This window comes from Chroicocephalus ridibundus, chromosome 4, assembly GCF_963924245.1.
Source record: "Chroicocephalus ridibundus chromosome 4, bChrRid1.1, whole genome shotgun sequence".
NCBI classification, from domain to species: Eukaryota; Metazoa; Chordata; class Aves; order Charadriiformes; family Laridae; genus Chroicocephalus; species Chroicocephalus ridibundus.
The window spans coordinates 2,973,667-2,999,678 of NC_086287.1; the positions used below are offsets into that span (position 1 = coordinate 2,973,667).

General features: G+C 44.8%; 1 protein-coding gene across 2 annotated transcripts in view; it reads left to right on the forward strand.

The window, feature by feature from the left end:
- ABTB2 (ankyrin repeat and BTB domain containing 2) overlaps window positions 1–26,012 on the forward strand; it is a 136,398-nt gene that overhangs the window by 68,533 nt on the left and 41,853 nt on the right. For both annotated transcript variants that reach the window (XM_063334525.1, XM_063334526.1), the window contains exons 2-3: window positions 16,574–16,720; window positions 19,352–19,562. In XM_063334525.1, the coding sequence (XP_063190595.1) occupies window positions 16,574–16,720; window positions 19,352–19,562 (358 nt within the window). The remainder of the gene's footprint in view (window positions 1–16,573; window positions 16,721–19,351; window positions 19,563–26,012) is intronic.

Sequence of the window (26,012 nt, forward strand, 5' to 3'; positions counted from 1 at the left end):
TCTGCGGGACAGTAGTTTTCCTTTCTTGACTGGTAGGACAGCATTGCTGTGTGTGGGCAGCTACTGGATTTTGGTTTCCTTGCACCCCAGCAGTGACTGTATTTCCTTTTTCCAGGAAGCACCGCCTAGGAACTACCCTCTTTAATGTCGAAGAAAGCTCTTTTAGGTGCTTCAAGATAAAAGGCATCCATAACACTGCTTCAGAATTAATGATGTCGTGCCGGCTCCATCAGAGAGTTTATGAGTCTTGGCTTCTCAGACTCTCATAAAATAGGTAATTTATCAGTTGTGCTAAATGAGAGAAATCACCCTCCAGGTGGAGTCAGGAACAGGCGTGCTTTGATTGCAGTGGTAGAGGAGGAGAACGTTGTTAGACGAGCTGTCATATTGTAACTAGGTCAGTGCTGTGTTTTATTTTGGAGTGAAATTGTCTAAATATTGAAAAAGTGTTCTCTAATATGACCTTTAAAATACTTAAACATCAGCTGACCTGTGTGCATGTGTTGTGTTTTCCTCTTTTAAACACAGCACCACACATAGAATCCCTCGGCAGGCTGGTGCTGTGCTTAAGTCTGACTCGTCACGAGCAATGGTGGCTCTGTGGCTTTTGGGTTGGAGCTACTTCGCATTCATCCATCTGTAAGCAGGAACCGAGAAAGCTCATGGCTGAGAAAGGCAAATTCTGGAAGATGCTCACTGTCCCAAGAATCTGAAGATTTTTTAAAAAAACAAACAAACAACATTCTCCCCCCCCCCCAACAAAACCAAACCAGTAAAGACGAGGAGAAATGTCTTTATTTCTGCTTACAGGTAGGAAGTTTAAAGGCAGAGTCCCGCTGTCCCTAGCAGAGCTAGGGAGAGAACCCAGACCTCCTGCAAAACCGTTTCTCCCTGCCTGTTGTACCAAGCAACTTGCTAATTTGAGGGTAATATTGTTCCAGTTCTCAGGCTATCTGGGCTGATGTAATATTTTGGCTGCAATCAGGTGGATCATAATAAATTTTCTGGAACTATTTCCAGTTCTCTGTTTCTTTTCTTATAAACAACTTCTTGCACTTGGCAAATTCAATTTGTCTCAGAATGCCAAAACTGCGAATGAGTTTTCTACTAATTTCTAACTGTAAGTCTTTTACTATTTTCTCTAAAAGCAGAAGAGATAAATTTAAGGGATTTTACTTCATTTATGATTTTTGGTATTTCAGCAGTTTCTATTATTTCTACAAGACGTGGTGGCAATGTAAGGGTGTGATTTTGTGGCAGCTTAGGCTGAACTGAATTGTAGTTGCTGCAGTCTCATCCGTCCCCTTTTGCCCCCAAACACGTTCCCGCTGCCTATTTCATGCCTGCACTCGCATTTATGTGTTTATGCAGTGCTTATGCTGAGACAAGGAGTTGATGTGACCAAAGCTAAGCCTGCCGAGAGAGAGGGGAGAACAAAAAAGAGACGTCCCTCTGTTTCCTGAAGCATCTTATGATACAACTGCACAAGTGCCAATTCTGACAAAAGCGGACGGCAGGAACACAAAGCTTGGCGTCAGAGCAGAGGGGCAGGAGCTCGGCTGCTCTAATATTGGAGGTAGTTCAGTGGAAGTTTAAAACAATGCAGGCGGTTTAATGAGAGTACGAAGCCTTCAGCTCATTTTTAAAGCCTTAGGTCTCTTTGAGACACTACCTCTTATCTGTGTCAGTCTGCCTGGAATGGGTAATGTGGAGACAGAGGGGTGCGATCTGGCCTGAAGCACCTTATAAGGATGATCTTTCGTCAGGTCAGCTCTTTAGAGAGGGTGAGAGGTGATTCAGTCTCCAGACAAAGATAACAGGTTAGACAAGTGCCAGTCACCTCCCCTGTGGGTAGGCTGGTGCGGAGCTGTGGTTTGGGTGTCCCATGCGGTTTGCACGGCAGATCCAGAGCGAGCTGTGAGCACCGCCGAGGGATAAAAACCTTGTCTTTACCGACTCAAGTGTCCAGGCACCTCATCTAAGATGTAACACAGAGGCTCATGTTGCAAACAAAAAACACAGGGGAAACATTGCTCTTTTCTTTCTTTTGTCGATTTTGGACAAGTAATAGACAACTCCTCTGCATCTGGGAAACGAGAGCAGTAGAGGCTACGATAGCTGCAACCCTTTGATGTATTTCCTGCTCTCAAAAGCTGCAGCTTTTGCCACCTGTCCGTTGACACCGTGGATTTTTAACACTATATAACACAGCTTTAGCTACCGCGTATGTCCAAAACTGAGAGGTTTGGGCTTGACTCCCTCTGAAGTTTTCTCTGTGCGTAACAATTTTTTTGCTGTTTTCTGTGTTTGGTAAAACTGCAGTTGCCAGTTTTGTTCCAAACTTCTGCTTTATGCTGCTGTGTATGGTTTTATACTCCAGCAACATCCCCAGGTACTGCGAAAGCTTTTCCATCCGGTCCTTGGCTAGGTGGGTGCTGCCTGTGACCTGCTGGTTTACTGGTAAAAATGGGATTACAGGAGAAACTCAAAGAGAAGATTGGGGAAAAAAAAACCCTCTCTCCTGGAGATAGTTTGATGGACACCGCAGTGATATTTCTCAAGGTGACATGAAGGAGAACAGATTGCTTACACCTGGGGGAGACACCCAGCAAAATACAAATAGAGTAATAGAGCGGCTGGAGAGCAGGGTTCCCCCTGGCTTTACACAGCACAGAGATTTCCACATTAATTGCTGTCAGCATGGAGACCCCTTGACATTATTAGGTCAAAGAAAGGTGCTAATCCATCACAGAAAATGGCTCGGCGCTTGATTTGTATTCATTTATCTTTGCTCTGCACAAATGCTTTGTTCCTTATCCTTCTTTGAATCGGGCCAGTCTAATATATTGGCATCTCAATCATCATTTGGCTCCTACTGAGATGAAGAAGCGGTGGCCGGGCCTGCAGGGCCGTAACAGTAAATCAATGATTTATTAGTAGGACTAGGGCAGGAAGGTGAAGAGGATCTTGAAGAAAATAGGGAGTTTGGAGACTGTAGCATTTTTCTGTTCGTGTTTGATTATTCATCCCTGAAGAATTGTAAAACAGCAAAACCAAAATGAAACCGAGCATCTTCAGGTTTCAAAGCATGGTGGTGAAAAATTGATGCCTTTATCTTTGTGTCTTATGATGGTGATCTTGCAATTAGCCCGTGAAGGTACATGCGGAAACCGAATGGCTTTGCCCAGATAGCTACAGTGGATATCAGGTTCCATCGGGATTAGGAAGAGCGTGTCCAGCTCTGCTGGGGCGCCCTTTGCTTATTGTGCCATTTGCAGGGAACGAGGTGAGGGGGAAGGAGACAAATGATGTCGGGGGTTAAAGGAGACAGAGCGTTATGAGTTCATCAAGACCCTGAACACCTTTAGGAAAAATAAAATATTTCCAAGATAAGAAGCAGAAGTGTATCTTATTCGACTGTTTTCCAGCAATCTCCCGTTCTTTCACTAATTCCTTCATCGGAGAATGTTTGGGGATTTTTAGCTGTTCCTTTCCCACCATCTTCTTCCATGTATCTGTTTCCAGCCTCTCTGAGTCTCCTCTGTGCTCCCTGCCCTTCCCTGTTACTGTGGTATTTCTTTTGGGGAAAAAGATGGGTCTAGAGTAAAATTTCAACTCCAAATAAGTCTACGTTGTGGAGCACCTGGGTTTCAGATCCGAGTGATGAGTCCTGTCTCCTATTCCAGTCTTTACCCCGATCTGCACTTTGAAATTCCCTAAGTGGAGCTGCAGTGCAGTCGCGTTTTAGCCGTTACCAACTTGTCCCTGTTTTCACAGAACGGTCTCTTATTCAAACTGTTGCATCAATAATTTGGTGAAAGAAACGGAGTGCCATTTGAGGAAAAAAGTGTTCTTAGATAGTTGGGCCTCCCCCAGCCTGCATCTACCACGGCTCTAGCTTTTGCTTTCCTCCATGACAAATTTAAAAAGCCTTCTAAGACATTTTTTTTTCTTGGCAATAGTCAAAGCTATTAATGTTACTAGGATATAGTGGTTGCATACAAACAGCTGGATCCAAAAAGTGATTACTGATGTGGTGTGGGATTATTTATGTGGTATGGATCCTTGCTTTTCAAGTACTTCCATGCTGTGCGGCTCTGCTATGCAGCAGTAGAGATGCTGCACGTTGCCATCGGAGAGAAAATCGCAACGTAGAGCAGCGTGGTCTGGGTTCAGCAGAGAACCAACAACATACAAAACAGGAGCATTATCTTACAGCCTAATGAATCTTATGAGGAGCGATTGAAGGAGCTGGGACTGTTTAGTTTGAGGAAGAGGAGGCTGAGGGGAGACCTCATCGCTCTCTACAACTACTTGAAAGGCCATTGTAGAGAGGTTGGTGCTGGTCTCTTCTCACAGGTAATTAGTGATAGAACAAGAGGGAATGGGCTCAAGCTGCAGCAGGGGAGGTTTAGGCTGGACATGAGGAAAAAATTCTTCCCAGAAAGAGCGGTCAGACACTGGAATAGGCTGCCCAGGGAGGTGGTGGAGTCACCATCCCTGGAGGTGTTTAAGACTCGTTTAGATGTGGTGTTGGGGGATATGGTGTAAGGGAGAACTTTGTAGAGTGGAGATGATGGTTGGACTCGATGATCCCAAGGGTCTTTTCCAACCTAAATGATTCTATGATTCTATGAATATGGAAGTTTAATAGACAGAGGTAATACTATGATCATTTATTAAAAAAAATAAAAAGTTTTTCCAGCTATGTTATTTTTTGTCAATGGAAGGATCTTCTTCTAAGAGTCAGTTTTCCATTGTTTTCCGAAGGAATGCAGGAAGGTTCCCTGTAATCTTAATCTTCGCCACCAGTGTGAGAGATGCATATGTATTTTATATTTTATGCATATATATTTTATATTTTATGCATATATATTTTATATTTTTATGCCTGCTTTTTTGTTTGTCCTTCCTCGGGTCATCTTCTCTAGGAAACGGGTTGCCGTAGTCCTGCTGTTTGACTAGCCCCTGACTGTGACCATGGGCAAGTTATTTTAGCGCAGTATAATTCAAGATCCCTCGAAAGATAACTGCCCTCTTGATTTTGAAAGGGATTTAGAAGAGCGGGACACAGTCTGGTGGATAAGCAGGTGGGCACCCCCCCAGTTTGTGTCCTACCCCTCGGGTCCCGCAGAGTTTGCCGGCAGTGATGGGGACGGGGCTGAGCTGCTCTTCTGGCTGAAGTGCAAGAAACGCCACTTTATTTTGCGGTTAGCAGCGAGGGTTCCGTAGCATTTAAAGAAAATGATTTTGGTTCTCTCTCTGGTAGAGATTTGTGGGCACAAAATCACGACGTTATTTTTGCTTATTGTCTGTGAGAAGAAGCACTTCTGTATTTGGAGCTCTTCTGGCACGTGTGTGTTCCCGCTCTGAGCTCCGCAGTGTTATTCCTTCTGGGGACACTGCCAGCGTCCCTGTGTTTACAGTTTTGTAAAGTAACAAGAACCTGTCCCGCTTCAAAAAATACTTTCCTTTTTAGTTCTGCTATAAGGTAATCTTTGCCTTTTTTTAAGCGTCTCACCTGAAGGAGGTCACCTCTACAAATAATTATGTTCCAAGTGTCAAGAAAATAATTGCGTGCCCTGAAATGCTGTAATTGACTCTCGCGTGGAAGAAAGCTTTAAGAAGATAGCACGCTGGCAAAATCAGTTGGGTTGAATGGTTGAATCCATTACAGATAAGGCACGCAGGTGTAATAAAGATAGCAAATTGTATTTTCCCTGTTTAAAAAAAAATACGAAATTGAGATTCTAACTTTCATCCGTGTTAAAAATGTGAAACCCGTGGAAGTGTTTCCAGATTCTTCAAAGAACCGTGCCCATGCAGTCTGAACACTATAAACATTGCTGCCTTTTATGCTTATGCAAAAAAGATGCCGTTCTAGAATAAAAATATGGGCGACCTGTTTTTTCTTCCGAGCTATTTAGACTTCTAAAACAATGCTGGGGATCCGTTAATCTGAGTGGTTTCCTGACTAAGTATTTAGATCTTAATGTAAATGTCTATAAATAATATAGCGGCAGCGGCATTCTTTTGAAAACAAAATTCAAAGGGGTACTGTTTGAAAAGTGAATACTTGCTTAGGGCAGTTATATTTAGGGCTCTAATGGAAGTGTACAAGTTATGCTTTTTATACAAACTATAAATGGCTGCAACCAAGAGACTTAGACTTTGAAATGCCTTTGGCATTTATGCGATGAGAGAGACGGGCCAGAGCCTTGTAGTGGAGTTGTTGGGGGTGTTTTTTTCTGCTAGTTTTACAAATATTGCCAAATTCTTACGGAGTTGCTACCCCTAGAGGGTACATTCAAAATAGATACTGTATCTGCTTTTGTTTGTGACTCGTGTTGAGCCTTGAAAGGCTGAATCCTGGAAAGAGCACAAGGATGATGATGATGGGGGGGATAAGGAAGAAGAATGCAGATGTGAAAATAGAGAGTAAAAAAGGAGCTAGAAGCCAGAGCAAGTGGCATACAACATGGAAAAAAATCCAAGCATGAATTCAGATGGTATGGGATGGTCCTTTGGAACCACACATAATGTGAGAAACAGGCTACGGTGTTGCAAAGATCGAGGGCGAAATTCAGCAGTTGGTGAGTAAGTGGAATTCCTCAGCTCCGCTTCTGAGTCTTTAAACAAATTGCTGATTGTTGAAAAGCTCTCCGGGATGCTTTGATGTGAGGAAACAGAAAGTTGCAAAATGCTGTCATTCGTAAGAGAGTGATTTGTTGTATTATGGGGGGGTGGGGTGGGGGGGGGTGGGAAACTGCCAAATACTTCAAGTGTTTGTTTGAGGAAAGAAAAATTAAAAGAGGAATAGCTTCTGTTCTGAGATAGAATTGTTCCTAGTCTTTAGCGCTGTCAAAATACTCGTAGAGAGTAAACCCTGTCTAAGGGCACATGTCAAACAGAAACGTCGTTATCTGTATGGTGGAAGTTTGTGTTTATCCCTGTCCCAAAAACTTGCGCTCCCTAAAGCGAATATTGGGCTCCGGGCAGTTTTGGGGTAAGAATGACAGAGCTTGTGACTCATGAACTACTCATGCAACACAAATGTTGGCGTGAGCAATTTACTTTAGCTACACTGACAACAACATTGGAGATTAAACTCTAGGTATCAAATCTACAATATACTGTGTGTCGTCTGGCCGGTGACTCAGGACCTGAACGATGTGCGTCTGCAGGCGTGGTCTGCACGGGCTCAGCCCCGCGAGGCTCCAGGCATTGCCCTCTCGAGGTCAGACTTTATGGTCCCCAGGCCGGGCTGTGTTTCTCTTAGACAAAATTGCAATTTTATATTAAGTGACAGATGCGTATTTTACCCTGACAAAACCGCAGCGGCGCAGCTGTGCGTCAGAGGGCTGGTGTTGCCGACAGCTAATGGAGACAATCTTGAGTCCTCTAAAAAAGACCAGTCCTTTGGGTGCAGCAGTTGGGTTACTGTTGAGTTCCTGTTTCCTCATGGCTCTTTAAAATAACCATAGCTCTTATGATTCTCTAATGTTTTAGGTCATTAACTGATGTAACTCCAGTGTTGATGGTTATTACTAAGTGACCACGCTTTCTAAAATTTTACTTTAATGACATGTTAACCGCAGCTGGGAGAGTCTAACCAGCGTAGATTTTATCAGACCAAGGGCTCCCTTGTATAAAGAAGTTGATGGGCAGGGGTCGTGTAGAGTAAGCTCTTTCCAAAGATGACTCTGGAATAGCTGAGAGGGGATTGCATGATATTATTCTGGAGTAATGCCCTGCTCAGATTCTCCATCTAGATGTTCCCTAAGAAAAGGAACTGGGAGTGACAGAGGGTATAAATTTACTCTCCTCTCTTTGTGTTTGGCAAGCGTACAGATCATGGGATGTATAAATAGAAGAATTGAACGCAAGTAAAGAGAGGTCATTATGGCATGTACAAAGAGCTTACTCAGACCACATCTGGAGAACTGGGCATGATTCAAAGACCATATTTCAGGAAGGACAGTGAACAATAAGGAAAGGATTAGAAGAGGGTATTGTAGAGGGTACGAGGGCTCTAGCTGGTGCCTGCAGTTGCTGCAGTCCAACTGGTTACTCCAAATGAAGCTATTTTTACTGTAAAACCACCTTAATTGGAGACTTCTAAAGAATTCCAAGGGAATAGAGAAAGTGATATAAACCTCTTCTCCCTAAGCTTTCTAATCCCCACAGTAATGCCACTAAAGGACTTGGTGTTTCTGGAGTTGCCGTTGTTTACCTGTCATATCTCTCTCTCTCTTTTTTTTTTTTTTTTAATAAGGTTCGTTTCTTAGCTTTCGTATATTGTTTCTTGTGTGTATATATATTGTTTCTTCTTTATCGTTTCTCATGGTATTTTTGCTATATTCTATCCACATCAGAATCTCTATTAGGCTTAAACCCATTTTGCAGTTCTTAAGCCTCTCAGTTGTGTAAAACTTCTTTTCTTGTATCATAAGCTTCATTGAGGTGGAATTCTACATTGTGACAATATTGTGTCCTTTCATCTGGGAAGTAGCTGTGTCTCAGAGAGCTTTGGGATTGGTGAAGGTAAAAAGGGCTACGTAAATGGAAGATGGACTGTTGCTAAGGGACGAAAAATGTGCTATTGACACATAGGGGAAATGGGGACACTGCTGAAATGTTGGGTAGCATGAAGGAGTAAGAAGAGAATGAGACATGAAGCAAGAACACTGCTTCTGTCATACCATCCTTTGCAGGAATGAAACAACGTCCCCGTTTTCCAGGTAAGTGAACTGGGACGCTGAGTCAACTGGTCAGGGTTTACACAACTAGTTAATGCCAAGTCTTCTGCCAAGTCTTCTGCCTGTTGGACCACAGTCGTTTTTTGGCACAGGATTCTGGTTTTGTATTTCTTTCACAGTGTTCATAAACTGTTTATACCATGCCTCCTAAAACTTTCTCTCTGTTTTTTCATTGATATTTATAGCCCAATATGGGGTTTTCTCTTTAATGCGCCTTACTGGATCCAGACAATAAGAGTCCTAGAAACACAGACCGTTTCATCTCTCAGTCTAACGTTAGAGTCTGGTGCGGGTCTTCGCCTGTTCTCAGACCTTGCGTTGAAGATCCGATGCCTGGAAAACCACGCGTGCAAAATTGTAATGGATCAGCCTAGTTTTAGGGATGTCCTCATTCACGTACTGGCACACACGCTCCTTTTCGAAAGCAGTTGTAGTCACAGTACTAGGAAGCATTTACGGTTTATATTTACAGATCGTATTCTCAGAGGTCTTCTACTCTGACGTATAAAAGGTAGCATGGTTCTGCAAACCTAGACTAAAGCCTCGCAGTCATGCCATACGTTTCAAATCTCTGGATCCAGGTTGTGAGAACAAGGGCTCTGTGTTGGCCAGTTTCATACAGGTAAGGTCCAATGGCACCGGGATTCTGAACTGGGAGATGTGGACTTTGCAAAGAGCTGGTTCTGAGCAGAGTTGCTTCTTTTGTCTCTTTCTCCATCTAAGAAATGGAAACAAGGACGATCACCATGTCATAAAAGCAACGATACCTTTTATCTTGCTGCTGCTGCTGCTGAAGATAAAATTTGCTAGGTTTTGGCAGTCATTAAAATATAAGCCAAGGATATGTTCCCTTGAGCTTATGTTCAATTAAGCACTTGGGGCCAAGCCAGGTTAGTGGTTGTCCAGAAGACCACAGGGATGTGGAAGTGGATTAATGACTCAATAAATACTGACTTGGTACTAAACCAAGGCCTTTCTCCTACGTTTATAGTCATTTGCAATCCTGTATATCACAGTTGGATTCAAATATAATAATTCTTATAGAAGAACTCCGCTGCTTTCATGGCTTTTGGACCACGAGGTGCTGCAGTGACCCCGAAAAAGGGTAGTGGATTTTGAAAGTGCTTTAAAACTCTGTTTTAGGGTATTTTCATACTTCAGTCAAACGGTGCCTGTTGACACTGAGCTACGTGAAGGACCAGACTGCATGCTTTAAGACACCACATCTCTGATAACATTCCTGAAGTCCAGGTGAAATGCATTTTGTTCATTTGAAGGTGACGTTGTCTCTGTGAGCAGTTAGGCCGAGACCGGGGAGCCCATGGAGGGCCTGGTGAATCCGACAGATCTGTCCAGAAGTCTCCGATTAGGACAGCAGCTCAATGGAGAGGTTCAGTTGAGCACTTGCAGAAGACTTAAAGATCTCTCTCTTCTTGAAGCTCCTCCCTCTTCTGCTTTTCCTCCTGCTTTCAATTACAGTATTACTGTTTAATGTGGACGCAGATACAAGCAACTGCGTTTGATTTTTCTTACTGCTGACAGAGACAAACTGAAAGAGATGCCTGCCCGCTTTACAGCAGAAGCCACGTTATTTTCCTATATGTTAGCAATTATGTGCATTGTCTCCTGATCACAAGTCTTTCTCACAATCCGTAGCATGACTGTAGTTGATTATAGAGCCTGATGTGTTTAGATTTGAGTCAGTTATATCAGGAAGACTTTGGTTGCTTGGTTTTTTGGGGGAGTGGGGAGCCTTTGTTTATATTCTGTCAGAATGATTCTGTCTCATTTCATAAATAACGGAGAGTTGAGCTTTTTTCTAGCGGTGGTAGTTCGGCAAGAAGAAAATAGACCTCCAGGAACTGGCAGTAATTCTCGGTGGTGTCCTGTCCTCCGAATTCATTGGCAAGAGGGAACTGGAGGGCATTGTGTTGCTCAGTAGAATGGGAAACAAAGATCAAGGAAAACCTTGAATGCTCCTTGCCATGAAGAATTACAGGACTTTGTGCAAGGTGACAGCCATCCCGATGTCCTGGCCAAATTCCGATGTGGGAACTGCAGTTGCAATTGGACGAGGTTTTTACCGGGTCCGTTGACATCAGTGGGATTTGGCTCTTCACTTCAGCGGAGTCAGGTCATCGCTATCTGCCATCCAAATGTTGGCCTTCCAAATCACAGCTCGGTGCAGTGGCATCAGCTCTTGTTCTCACCTCCCAGAAGGTCTCTTATGGAATTTATCACAAACCAAACCTTGCAAAAGTACACCGATGCTGGAGACCGAGACCATTTTTTCTTACTCTACATTTCTGGAGCGTATTCACAGCAGTTGTGATTTCACATATGTGGCTTTTTGCGGTACTAGGAGCTTTTGGAAACAATTTCTAACGTATAAAGATGATCCTGACTTTTCAGAGGGCTTTTGTTTCTGGTTGGTTTGGCCAAATAGATACTTGTTTCCTGTCATTCTAATTTGTATTATGGTAGTGTTCAGTAACGGTTGCCACTGGTTTAGGTGCTGTGCAAACAGAACGCACAGAGAGAATCCTTGCCTAGGAAACCCGTTTTTTATTCTGGCCAAAGGGAGAAATCAATACACATTGTATTGTCTCATAGATTTTACTAGGTTTATCAAAAAAAAAAAAAAAAAAAGACATTTTTGCTGTGTCAGTAGCTTATAGTGTGTGCCCCTGTCCTAATTATATTCCTGATTCTTTGCCTAACCTGTCATTAATACAGGCAGAGCGTTTCTGAAATAAGGGAGTTAGTATCCTGCAAAATTTTCATGAGGAATCCCAGACAGCAGAATTCGAGTGCTTTCCAGACAAGTCCACTTGGCCTTTGCCATGTGTCAGTGGCCCCGTCGTAACCTCCAGACACCACGCAAGTGTTGGAAAGTCGTCAAATGGCTGATGAGTTAATCACTAGGAAGTTGTCTCCCAACGTGAAGGATTTAGATTAGAGAAAGCACAGAGAAAATCATTACAGCGAGCCAAAAATGGTGGCTAGTCCTTTTTCATGAATGAAACCTGCAAAGAGCATAACGTGTGAAGAAGGAAAGCTGGAGAGGGACTTTTTACAAGGGCATGTAGTGATAGGATGAGGGGGAACGGTTTTAAACTGGAAGAGGGGAGATTTAGATGAGATCTGAGGAAGAAATTCTTTGCTGTGAGGGGGGTGAGCCCCTGGCCCAGGGTGCCCAGAGAAGCTGTGGCTGCCCCATCCCTGGAGGGGTTCAAGGGCAGGTTGGACGGGGCTTGGAGCAACCTGGGCTGGTGGGAGGTGTCCCTGCCCAGGGCAGGGGGTGGCACTGGATGGGCTTTAAGGTCCCTTTCAACCGAAGCCATTCCATGATAACATGGTTACTTTAAAAAATACTTGAAATAAGATTTTAAAACATTCAAGTCTTAAAAAAGTATTCAGCTGAAGGTCTGCATTTGCTTGTGTCATGATACTAAAAGAGCAGAACTTGATACCAGCCTCTGAATTATCACGGGACATTAGGATTCCTTACAGAACTTGCCTTGCTTGAGGACCTGACTGATTGCGCAGCTGGAGGGAACCACGCGGAGCCCTGCAGAGCCCTGCTGCCCCTGGGAACGGTCGCGATGTAGCCAAAGCTCTCAGCAGAGCGGCTGCACCTCTCACAGCAGAAAGATGTCCAAGAGTGTGAACAGACTTTTCCCTGGACCTAGCTCAGGTTGTGGAAACCTTTTCAGTCGGTGTTCAAAAGCATCAAATTACAGACAACAATTTCAAAATCTTCAGGTAACCAGAATAATTTGAGTTTAAGGAACTGCTTAACTGGAATTTCACCCAGTCGTGACTGCCTTTTAAGATCGTTGGCAGCAAGTGCCCACAAACAGGTTTCATATATTAACTGAGGTAGAATAAATATGCCTTTATTTCCAGCTGCTATTTCAAAGGCTGTGGAAATCTCAGAAACAAATTGTTACCCAGCCGTGCCTTAATGGCAGCGCTACAAACGTGCTTTCAATTGGGCTGCTGCAGGGTGTTGCCTCACGCCATTCTAGAGAGGCGACTTCTTCACTCCTCCTGCTCGTGAGGTTTGATCCAAGCCGTGCTCAAATTAATAGGCTCTCACTAACTTCACCTGGGCTTGGATCCTGTACTTAAAAACCTGGTTAATTAAAAAAAAAAAAGGGGGGGGGACCAGAACGCCAGGATACAGCCAGGGATGTGTAGGAAACACAGCGTAGCCCACATCAGAGAAAATACTGTAAGAAGAGCGGTGTGCATGCTGGAATGGTTCGTTCCTGCACGGTAATTACGTGCTGTTTCACATTGTTGTTTTGTGGGGAAAACACGTTCTTGAACGTCAGGAAATAAATCGGCAGTTTTAACGTTGATTTCAAACAGAGAGAGTGTTTTGACATGAATTGATTTACTTCAGTTGCAGTTTTGCTTATTTAGCTAGCCATGATTAAAACCAGCGTTGCCACAAATATAAAAATAGAGAAATGTGAGTGCCAGATAGAAACAGACATTGCCCTTATGGTTTATACCATTCTAACACATTTTGACTGCAGGCTTCTCGATTTGGGTGGGAGGAGAGCAGGTACCACCATTTGGGGCACAAGTAGTCATCACAACGCAGTTGTCTCTGTTATCAAACAATGTGCTTTTAATTGGTATTAAGTCCTGTTCCTAATTATAATATCAGTGGGCAGAGCTTGACTGCAGATGTCCTTCCGCCCGAGTTTCTGATCTGAAGAGCAAAGATGATGCTTTTCCAACTCTTCCTCCCCGTATGGAAGAGGAAATCCCGATTAGCGTGCTGCAAGGCGCAGTAACTGTCGGGTACGTTCTACTTTGCTGCCCGCTTGGCCGCTGCTCTCCGTCTGTCTCAAAAGCAGCGTCGAGAAGGGTGTTCTCTCATTCCCAGGCCTGTTCATACCTAATCGAGACCTGCCAGACGTGGGGAGCCTTTGTGGAATCGCACATGTAGGTAATGAGGGCCTGAGTCATACCCCGCTGCCAGCCCAGGGAAAATCCCCAGTGGCATCATCGGGCTTTGGCGCGTGGCCAGAGTCTCGGAAACTTCCTTATTTCTCTCTCCTACATCGGGGATATTCCTCAGCTGTACCAAGGCAGATGAGAACATAAATCTCGCCCACAACTATCTGGTATGAGTAATTTTTCCAAAAGTAAATAAATCATCCCCGTTTCCTCTTACCCGCAGCACCTGGCGAAGAGTTAACTGAAAAACTGAGGAAACGTTGTCTCATTTGTGAGCCGACTTAAATCATGCTACAAACCTTTATTTTTAATGCCTTGTTAGAAAACAGAACCAACTGAAACTGGCTGGCAGAGGAAATGTCCCCCTTTCGCCCTGCCCCCACCTCTGCCTGGCTTCGTAATGTAACTGCCAGTTTCTGTTTTCGCCTCTGTAGAATTATATGCCCCTATTTGAAACTTGTGACAAATCAGTCTATTTTCATTCTCCCTCTGCCATAAATTCAATCCATATGTCTTAAAACATCCTTTCATAGCTTTAACATGGAAAAGGAAGTGGCTTAGGCTCTGTACAGTGTATTTAAAGCAAGCTCTCCTCGTTTGCATGCATCGCTTCTGTTAGCTCTTAAAGCCTCCACTTCCTAATTATTCAGGTTACGGAGGGCATTGGCAGAGTTTTCTCCATTAACTAACAGTGATGTACAGTGAAGAAGCACAACGGCATAAATCATTCCCTTATTCTCAAAAATATCCAGGAAGTTTTTGATGCAGCCCTTGGCGTTACCACCAAGCAGGATGCAAAGCGGATGTGAAAAGGGTAGGAGAGATCAATTCGGCATAAAATTTCAAAAGAAAACCTCAAGACAAAGAAACAAAGCTCTTGCACAATGCGCTGCCCTTCAGCCGGCGGGGTTTTGTTTGACAAGAATACGCGGCACCTACGTGACAGGAGGTCGCCGCAATAGGAGTAAAGTATCTCCACATCTGAGGCTGAACCGGGGTCAGAAGGTGAGGGTGGGAAGGAAACGTGGGTCTAAGCTGAAAGATACTGGTCTGGCCGTGCATGGATCACAGTTGAAAAATCAAAAATACAGGATGCAGCAGGGTAAGAGCACGGGCAGTCGTGGTTGTAAGCGTCCTCGTGGGAAATCATGGAAAATTTGGGCCGGGGGATGCTTCTGGAATTATCCATAATTAAAAATATGGTAGCAACTGAACACAACTGAAAATGTGGTAGCAACAGGGGTGTGGGAACCCTGGCTGAGTGGACTCCAAAAGGCTTTTCAGAGTCCTCCTACACTACGTTTCCTCAGGTCCGCTCTCCCAGCCCAGCCTCAGGCATGTATCCACGCTCCCCACCTCGCGTTCCCACCCTTCCCTCTGTGCCGCACGGAGCAATCGCGTGGCCAAAGGGTGACAAAATTCACTTCGCTAATTTGAAGACAAACTATTCTCTACCTGAAAGGAGGGTGTAGCGAGGTGGGGCTTGGTCTCTTCTCCCAAGTAAGAAGTGATAGGACAAGAGGAAGTGGCCTCAAGTTGCACCAGGGGAGGTTTAGGGTGGATATTAGGAAAGATTTCTTCACTGAAAGGGTTGTCAAGCATTGAAACAGGCTACCCAGGGAAGTGGTGGAGTCGCCATCCCTGGAGATATTTAAAAGCCGGGTAGACGTGGTGCTGAGGGACATGGTTTAGTGGTGGAGTTGGCAGTGTTGGGTTGATGGTTGGACTCAACAATCTGAAAGGTCCCTTCCAAGCCAGGCGATTCTGTGATTCTATTCAACTAATGGATTTCTGGGAGAAAGCAGGGGGGGCTATATATTTTTGGATCTCTGTGTTGCACTGACTTGCATTGTGGCTGCAGATCTGCCATGCTCAACCAAAGATAACGGGTGAAAAGGATGACGGGGGGTGGGACACGGTGAATGCCCCTTTTAGGGACTGCCTGCACCTTAATGTGAAACGGTATGTCGAGTTTTTTGTAGCGTCCCTGGTCTTCGCGGCCATTCCCGTCAAATTCACCCAACTGGTGTCTAATTTGCCAACAATGCAAATGAGTTGTTGGAATATGCAGAAAGTAGGATGGGGTCCCAACAACAACTCCCCGACACTCCTTGCGAATCCGTCGTTCTGCTCAGTTACTGCCCGTTAATGCTCCTGTGCGCGAGAAGATAAAATGGAAGGAGTGTGTGTGTGTGGTAAATGCGTGTGCGCGATGTAATTATCTTTCTAATCTCTCTCTCTCGCAGAGGGGTGATTTATGGAGATGAAAATATTGCCAACCTTAGGACGTGTGGGCGTAGTTTGGCGTATCCTAAAGTTCGCACATGTAGAAACCACCGTCTGTGCGTGCAGGTTCAAAGACCTGGCAGAGCCCGTGGTTTTGTTTTCAGAGTTGCAAAGATTTGCAGCTCCCGTTTGCCTTAGATGGACTCGAGGTTATCTCCCACACCTCTAAACATCAGGCCTTTATAGCGAGCAATCTGCATACAGCTGTTCCAAACCAAGCTGTCTGTGCACAGCTGCGCTGTTGTATAAACAATATTAGAGACTTCACTAAAGCTTTTCATGTAGTTTTATCTCAACTGCAATTTGTTTCTAGTTTTTAAAGGCTGTGGAAACATCCAGCCTTACCCCCTGGAGCCTAGTTTCACCGTTTCAACCATTCCAATGGTATTTACAGCGCTGTTTGATTTTACTTGAACTGTTCAAAAGACCTCAAATCCCCGGAGAAAGGTGCAAAGGTGTTCAAATTCGCTGTCGCTCCTATCAGTAGAGACTTGCTTTTCAGCTCCTGTGACTTCGCGTGTAAGAGGTCTGTTCCTTGCTCTCGTCCCCAGGTGTGCTCTCCCTGCCCGCCTACTTCAGCCCCTACAACGACGGCTCCGTGTGCAGCGATGGACGGGCCGATGCTTACGCCCAGCTGGAACTCCGAACCTTAGAGCAATCTCTGTTGGCAACTTGCGTTGGAAGCATCTCCGAACTGAGTAAGTTTTGGATGTGAGCGACCGTGGGTTTCTTTCAGGGAAGCAGGAGAGCCAGTCCCTCCGCTCTTGAGGTCAGTGGGAGCGTTGCCATTGTTGACAGTGTGAGCAGCTTTTGGCTAACGTTGTGTAAGATTTAATTGTCTCGTGGTGCTGTTTATGAAATTGGGGTTGTTTCATTAGACTACTTTATATTGAATTCACCTTGGAGATGTATAAGATGTGGCTTTTCTCGAGCCTTTTGGTAGTTAGTGGTGTTAGCGCCAGCAGAAGATAGATGCTTTTGCCTGGATGCCTCTGGAGGTTTTCCCCTACTTTTGTGGAACAGAGCAGTGGCACCTCCCTCAGATGGCGAAGAGGGTTCTCTTTGTTAGTGTGTGTGCGGTGGAAATGTCAAGGGCGCAGGATAGTCAAGGAAAAGCTTTTTGGTTACTTAAAAAACAAAAAACGGAGGAAAAAAAAATCTGAGAGCACTTTGGTAACAAAAACTTGTTCAAAACCTTCTTTTTTAATGCTAACCAAATGAAATGTTCCATTCCTAGACTACTCAAAAGCCCCTTTAAAGTAAACAAACATGATTTGTGTTTTCCCGGACTACTTTTCCCTTGCAACATTTCTGCTGGCATCACTCTCTCAGTCTCCACCATCCGAATGCTAATGAATGTCAGGGCCGGCAAGGAGTTCGCGGGTTTCACCATTTATTTTGCAACCTGCCTTAATTTGAGGTTTTCAAATTCCTTTAACACACCTCTATTTATCCTGGAACACAAGAGAGCATTTGTAGCATGGGCCTAAGATTGAATGCGGCTCCCTCTCTCTCTCTTCCCCCTTCCCTGCTTTGGCCAAGTTGGTCATTACATCTAGTGAATAGATCTCCTGATACAGTTGCCTACTTTTTTTTTTTTTTTAAAAACGTTGCTGCACATTGCCAGAAAAATAAAGAGGGTGAGTGTGCAAAGGAGAAGGAACGTTATTCTGAGCTGAAAATTTGAATTCCAGATGCCTTTCTGCTACAACTGCGCAGGCTTCTATGTTAGTACCAATGCTGGAGGATTCGTGACGCTCTCGTAAAACATTTGGATCCTGGAGAGTCGGGAGCTACTGAAGTGGCAAGGCAGAGACGTTAGAAGGTTTTTCCATTCTGAAGTGGGTCCCTAAATTGAACATAGTATGAACGACCAAACAAGTGGCACAGCGTTGCATTGCAGACCGAAGTTTTTAATCCTCTATCGATCTGAACTATTAATAATACTGTTGTGTTTAGACATAGAGTAGCTTTGTCGGGGTTTCTCCCTGACCTGTTAGATATAAATGAACAAATAATAACTCCTAAGAATTTCAAAGGGAGGTGCGACTAATTCACATGTGGCACGCCGAAGTTCAGGTCGCTTTCTCAGGAACCAGCTTTGTGATGGCACGACCATTTCAGTTCCGTCCTTTCCCAGTATTGTAACTGTAGGACACAATGGAGTAGCGTTTCCTGTGAGAGTTTTAGGGGACTGTAAAAAAATAAAGCAACAGAAGATTCTCCCAAGGAAAAAATAGATCCTAGCCACGTGTACTAACCTATAGTAATCGTTCAGCTCACGGGTATAGCAGTCCCACTACTCAAAGATGTAGTGGCTGAAATCTTTACTGCAAAGCTCTTGAGAGTTTGCAATGCACCACAATAAAAGGAGCGTAAACAGGGTGTGCCCAAAGCAAGCTTACTGCACAAAGACCAGCTTTATGTGCCTGCAGAGCTGCTGTCCTGGGGTCATTGCTCTGCAAACTTTTTAAAAATGTGCAGTCTTAAAATCCTTTCCGAGTAGAAGCTATGTAATACAGGTTGCCTCCTTCCAGGCCTCGAGTCCACCGGTACTCTGACGTAGAGGCAGGTTGGCTCCAGTTCAAAGACCAAGAGCAGCCCCGAAAGCTCCTGGATTGAGCGTCTTACAAGGCTCAGGGGCACATTTCTGGCAAGCTTCTGCCAGTCGGCATGATAAAGATTGGCTTTTTAATAAGAGAGTCAGGTCTTGTTATTCTGGAGAAACCTGCAGCAGACCCCTAAAAGAAGGGATTTCTCTATGGAACGTAACATCATTAATTTGTCACAAGTGCCTGGGTGGGAGGGTAGAAAGTTATAACCCAGCTGAAAGAAATGGGAACAATCTCATAACATAAAATGGTGATGCTGGCGATGAAAGTATTTGTACTGGTGTTACTGACCTTGCCGTGTGAAAGCTGTACTCCCAGCTTGGGCAGAGGACGTTTTACAAAGATACCAGTAGTTTTTGTAGGCGGGCAAGAAACTGGTACGCGTGATTGGAAAGAGGAGAAAACCAGCATTAAAACAGGACAGAAAAATCCCTGTAAAGCTGTTGCTCGGAATGTATGGTGACTGAGAGAAGTTTCATTCTGTACTGTCAAGCTAAAACTTGTTATTGGAAAGAAAGTTAAATTTCCCATACAGCAACCTGCAAAGTGGCAGCTTGAGGACAGCGTATGCCTTTGTGGAGGAAAAAGAATACGTGGCACACAAAAGACATTTCTTTTCTTCGCCGCGAGAGATTTTATTTAGGTCAAAAGGTATACTTAAGAGGACTGTGGATGAATAATAAAGAGATGCTTTTTGCGTTCTTTCTCTTGGTGCAGGTGATTTGGTATCACGAGCAATGCACCACATGCAGTGCTTGAACACCATCCGCCCAGGAATGAGCCCCATTCGGCAAACTCGGCAGCAGCAACCCATCTCCTGGTCCCCTGATGCTCTCCACACCCTCTACTACTTCCTACGCTGTCCTCAGATGGAGTCCATGGAGAACCCCAACCTTGACCCTCCAAGAATGACCCTGAACAACGAACGGTATGTGGGTTGGCCAACTGTTAGCCCAACTCCCTGACTACTAAGAAGGTCTCCTTTTGTAGAGTGACTGCGTCTGCACGGGCAGCTCAGGCCGCTTTGTGGGATGCTGCCTATCAGGCATCAGTTATTCCTGCAGTCAGGCCAGGTTATGTTGTCAGCCTTGCCAAGTTTACGAAGCCTTGGAATCGGAACTGGAAAGTGAGCTGTTTTTTCATGCAGTCTTTCCGAGCGAGGCATATACTCTATGCTGCCAACGAGGCTTGTCTAGAGACGCTGCCAAAAGTACATGTGGTTGCCTAAAGCAGTAAAGACCTTACCAAAGAAAATGTTACCTTCTGAATAGCGCCAATTAACAATTGTCATCATTCTCGGGAAAAGCAGTGTCATTTGCCCTGGAGAGGCTTGAAGGGATTTATGAACATCCTTTTTAAGGATTACTTCAGTTGATGCTGCATGTCTGGTATAGAAAGAAATTTATATAGGAAGCCAAGAACTAAACAGAAAATGCAGTGGGTCTCCCTACCTTCTGCCAGCATCATAACTGACTCTGAAAGTAGGCCCATTATTAGAGTGGGTCAGAAATTTTCCAGTGGGATGTTTTTTTCTGTTAGAAACCTCCCTGGTTTCCTTCCTGCCCAGCTCCTTGGCAGTCTGCCTGACAGGCTGGTGGCAGCGGAGAGCTGAGGAGCCCTCGGAGCTCTGGTGGCCACGAGTTGAGTTCCTTGACAGGTCAGGCAGCTCCCGCTCCTCAGCCCAAAGGTAGAGCGATAGCTGCCTGCCTTGCAGTTGCATCCTGCGGGGAGGCCCAGGCCTCGCTGGACTTGTTAGGTTTCCCCAGTTTGAGATGCATATCCAACTGTGTAATTATTTCAGAAATCTTACCTACCTGGGAAATGTTGTGTTCTGATTAATTCTATCCACTATTTATGCTTCCTCTTTGGATGTCTTTAAGGCCGCTGGACATCAGGCCAATGGCTGTGTCTTGGCCCTTTCCAAAAGCAGCCCGTGGTTGGGAAGTTCTGTGGTGTAGTGAGGTGTTGAAGCCTGGGGTGGAGACCACATTCACAAAATAAAAAAAGCAAGGTGTTTGTTGGGCAGGTGAGCAGGCAAAGGAGAACATCTCTGCAGCTTTGTAAACAGCGTGGTTTCTTCTTCCCACCTTGGGCTTTACTGTACTGAGCCCCAGCTTCTAAAGTTGGTATGAAATCATGATAACATACCAATAATTATTTGACGTACAAATAATTATTTCTTAAAATTGATTCTAAAAACACCCTAAATGTTAGCCCTCTCTCTCTTCCTCCTGTCCTCTTCTGCACGTGTGGGGATTATGGTGCCTTTTCCTCTGCTCCATGCTGGGGAGCCTGGTGTTTGGTTTGTTTTGTTTTTTTTATTGAGACGCTTCCTGATTGCTCTCAGACTGCAGTGTCTTCAGTCTGCACGTTTCTGATGCTGCAGATCAACCCCACCTCATGTAGACCTACGTTGGCCCGCACCAAGCCCGTGGCTGATTTCAGCAGACCTAAAGGCTTCTTGTAGCTGCATTCACCGCCATTGGAGCTGTGGCCGACGGCTTCATGGCCAGAGCTTAGCTGGTCAGGTGTGAGAAGACATCTTGATAGGTTGAACTGTCTCCTAAAGCTCTGAATTTTCAGGCCAGGGTGCAGAAAATATATATTGGACAGAAGGCAGCCTCTATAAAAGCAGTGCTGGTGAGTTACTCTAGGTTAAGGGAAATATCAAATATGGAGAAAAAGTTGTCTCTCCTGAGCCACCTGTTCTGCCGTAATATTTTACATGTGACAGGTCCGTGTAGCTTCCTGCACCCGTCACTTTCTCTTGCATTTTCTCATGGTTGCCGAGCCATCTTTCTGCACTTTACTGTAGTTTGTACTGGACCAACTTTTTGGAGGTTTCAGCCTGGCAGGAGCTCTACTGTTTTACAAAGTGAAAAAGGTTGTCTTTCTGTTTGTCTGATCCTTCCCCAAAATCCTTTCAAAAAGAGCAATCTGTGAGCAGAAGTGCAGCATCAGCGAGAGGGAACCCATGTACACGCGTGAAGAACCAAGAGGAATTAAGTGAAGTTAAGTAGGAATAGGAAGAGGCACGGCTGCGCAACTCGGAGCCCGTTGGTAGCTCTGTTTTTTGGGCTCACTAATCTTAATCGAATGCCCTACTTAGCGCAAGATGATTTATTTTGCATTTCATGTTTGCACACTGTGCAAAAAAATGGGGTTTTGTGGGGCCAGCTTCTGTAAAGTCGTACCGCTAGTTCTCACAGTTGTACAGCCGAAGCTGCTGAACAGCTTGTGTCAGAACTGTGGATTAAGCTATTTTGCGTTGTGTTCTTTTCAGTACTCTCACTGTAATGGTGTTACTGCAGCTACTTGTTTTGTACACTGAGGATAATAAATGAGTTAAATCAGGAGTGCGGTTATCTCTCCAGTTGCTCCTGAACAATGCTCTTCACATGGTTCGCTGGAGTTTTTTTGGAACGCAGGCTGCAACTCCATTCTGTTTTAAAATCCGCACTAGATCCTATAACAGCTGGTGTAAGGGAAATTTCTGCCATTTTTTTCTGACCAGTACTTAGCTGTAAAGGAAATTAAAGAGGATACATTAAAATGGATCAAAAACTGACGTTGGGGGGAAAAAAAACCAGAACCGGAGGACTATCAGTTTAAACAATTGGCTTTGAAAAGTTTATAAAACCTGGAAATAAAATTAATACTGCCCGGTATACCAGAAATGAACATCCAATCCTGCCTGTCATTTGTTCTGAGATGTATTTGCACGTGTCTTACTGTACCGACCTGTGCACACATTGTTTAGCGTAGCCAGTGGGATAAATATTGCTAGCAGTGCTTTATAGAGGAGACAGTTTACTCTTTCCTAGCTTAAGAAGAAAGATGGTTGAGTATGTGCGATGCCGGACTCATGGCACGGTAGATGAGGGCACTGATTCACCTAATGTGACTTGGCAAAGCTGTGCAGCCCAGGGTTTTGGTTTTTGTTTTTTTTTTTTTATTCTTTCCTGAGCTGTGCTAAATCAGCTGCAAACTCTGCATTGCTCTTTTGTACAATTATGCTGTCTCTCTGGAATATACTTGTTACGTGCACTGCAATCCCAGTTTGTTTTCCACTGAAAAAAAAAAATCTCGGTCACAAACAAGGACAATAATGCTGACCTGTTCTGCGTTTGCTTGGGCTTTAGTTTCTAGGCTGCGCTATAAACGTATCGGTGTTGAACATCAATCTGAAAATTAGCAAAGAGGGGCCGTTAGAGCTGCAGATTTGCTAAAACCTGATCTTGGGAAGATTGGTGAGCCATGTTGCTTCAGTGGAAGGAACTGCGGCTGTTTAGTACATCTGGAGACCTGACAGCCTACTGTCTGCCTTGCTTGGCTTTCTGTTGGCTGTGAGCTTTCTGTGTGTCACACTGCGATGCAAAGTGCTCTGACAAGCATTTTGGAAGGTCTTCACTGTACTTCACTTCAACATGGAGGCAAGCGTAGAATTCAGGTTCTGAAACCGTGCCTAATGGAGGGTGTGGTATGCCATAAAGGGCTTTAAAAAACACTAGCTGAGCTTCTGGACGCATCCTGCAGCAAGCTGTGCAAGGTATGGAAACGTACACGCTTGCAGTTAAGATTGCGAGGCACCGCGATGAACAGAGCCAGTTCAAACTCATACGAGCTGTGTGCCTTACCCACGCTAAACACCTTGGCAACTAAAGAACTGGGGTGGCTAAACTGTGGAGTCCTGCAGGAATGGGGTGGATGTAGGTGTCTCTCTAGAGCTTGGCAGGGAGAGGAGCTTTCTCATCTGGCGTGCGGCACATGAATGATTTGGGATATCAATAGATTGAAACTCTGGAAAGTTTGTGGGCTGGTTATATCTGGTTCTGATACTTGCCTCCAGGTAAAGAAAGCACCCAGGTATCATAAGCAAAACATTTGAAACGTTTCCACAGTGAATGCAGCTTCTTGCTGTATGACCAAGCCATGACCCACTCGGAACCCCAAAATGACGGTATTTGCTACACGGACAGTAAGCCATCTGCTGTTTGGTGTCAAAATAGGCCACCTGAGGAAGTGTTTTGCAAATACAGAGTGCCACTTGTGCAATAGTTTGGCAAACAAATTAAACCCTGAGGTGAGAACAAGCTGCTTTACTCAGTAACGATACGCCTGACTGCCCGAAGGCTAAGAGCCGGGCTGTGTCATCAGAGAGCACGTCTACCTGCGTTACTGCAAAAAAAGTACCTCTGCTGGGCAGTAAGATTTTTAGCGCTTCTCAGAGATCATAGCCTGTGTTGTGTCAGAGGTGAGACAACGTGGTTTTGGCCCGTGAAGGGTGAGCAGATGCGTGGCACCCGCTCTCCCTCTGCTCTGTTTCTGCTCTGGGCTTTTTCCCATTGCTTATGTCAGGCTGGCTGAGCTCGGGAGCGCTCCGCAGTGTGAGATCATGTCCCAGAGCAGCACAGCATGTTTGCTGGGATTGTTTGGGATACTGTGACTTGAGAAGGGCCATCCAAAGGTAAACGAAGATTCTTTCTCCCTTCTTCGCTTTTTCCCAAGTGGAATATAAAGCTTTTGTCTTATTTTATAGTGGTGTGTCAAGGCAAGAATGCTCTCTGTGATACTTATCTCAGGGAGTATTTATCTGCTCCCCGTAGAGCGCAAATCAAGGTCAATATTATAGTCTCATTTTACAGCTGGGTGGACTAGTCTATCCTAGGTTAACTGACTTGGCCAGGGTAGTGATCTAGCCTTCAAGCTAGGAGTAGACTATTGACTGTTCTCCTATCTCTTTGGTTATCATGGGCGTACAGCATTTGCTGTAGGAATGTTAGCATGATCTAATACCTAAAAATAGGCAAAAGAGTTGGATCCTGACTGTGTCTTTGGTGGGCTGAGCTTCTTCCTCTTCCAGCTACCCTATTAAAAAAAAAAAAGACCTATAATTTATGTTTGCCTATTGTTGATTTTGTTGGCCTGTAGAACGTTCTAAAAGTAATTCTGGGCTTGTCCACCAGTACCCGTGGATCCAGCCGTGTCAGACCTTTCTGAGCTATCCATGTTGCAGACCTGCCAAGTTTTACACATTGTCTGAGTTTGCTGGTGCAGTATTTTATTCCAAATGTCAATGAGTAGAAAGCAATTTACATCAGCAGAAGCACACAGACTGTGCCCATCTGACTCTGTCGGTGAAAATCCAGTAAAAACGCTAGTGAAATTCCAGAGCTGATGTAGGATTTGTCAGCTGCCAACAGTAAAATTTGGGGCTTGCCAATTTGATGGAAATTCACAGCTCTTCAGCTGCAAAAGCTGTGGACACCGCAAGAAGCCAACTGCAATCACACAGCAGGCCACCTTATAAGAAAACAGAGAGCTTCATTCTGTTTTCCACGTGCAGGCATTGTCTGAGATTTGCTCCTTCTCCAGAGGAGTTTTGTGATGTTGATTGTAAACCTGGAGTCACTCGGTTTCTCCCTCATCGCATGAAATCCTTCAGAAAGGCCACAGCTCCTTCTGCTTTCAGCTGGATAGTGGCTTTTATCTACGAGGCTCAAAAGGGATCTAACATTTTTTTCTTCTTCCGACTGGGGTCCTCCCATTACACCTATTACCTCCCGTGATCCGGGGCCCATGGATAAGCATGCAAATCATATTTTTCAATAGGATCAAGCAGGAGAAAGGGACTAATGCCTACCCTCCTGTGCCACGTTAGCTGGGCAGAGGAAGGAGCTGAGCTATCTCCTTGGGGTTTCTCTCTGCCGAGTGTTGCCAGCAGTGCCTGCTCTGAAACATTATTTATTGGGAAAGGATGAGAAATCGGGCCATGAAGATGATCAGAGGGCTGGAGCACCTATGCTGTGAGGACAGACAGAGAGAGTTGGGGTTGTTCAGCCTGGAGAAGGCTCTGAGCAGACCTTATAGCGGCCTTCCAGTCCCTAAAGGGGGTCTACAGGAAGGATGGGGAGGGACTCTTGATCAGGGGGTGTAATGATAGGACATGGGGTAACGGCTTCAAACTGAAAGAGGGTAGATTTAGATGGGATATCAGGAAGAAATTCTTGGCTGTGAGGGCGGTGAGCCCCTGGCCCAGGTCACCCAGAGAAGCTGTGGCTGCCCCATCCCTGGAGGGGTTCAAGGCCAGGTTGGACGGGGCTTGGAGCAACCTGGGCTGGTGGGAGGTGTCCCTGCCCAGGGCAGGGGGTGGCACTGGATGGGCTTTAAGGTCAATTCTAACCCAAACCATTCTGTGATTCTGTGAAACGCGTCTGATGCTGCCAGAAGAAAAGATTGTAGCCCTTTCATGCTATTTTTGAGTGCTGTTTGCTCAAATGCTATATTCTTCCAATATCTGAGCTATTGATTCAAATTGTCATTAGCTAGAACAAGTGATTATTATTTTTATTGTCTTGTGGCGTACAATCCAAATTTA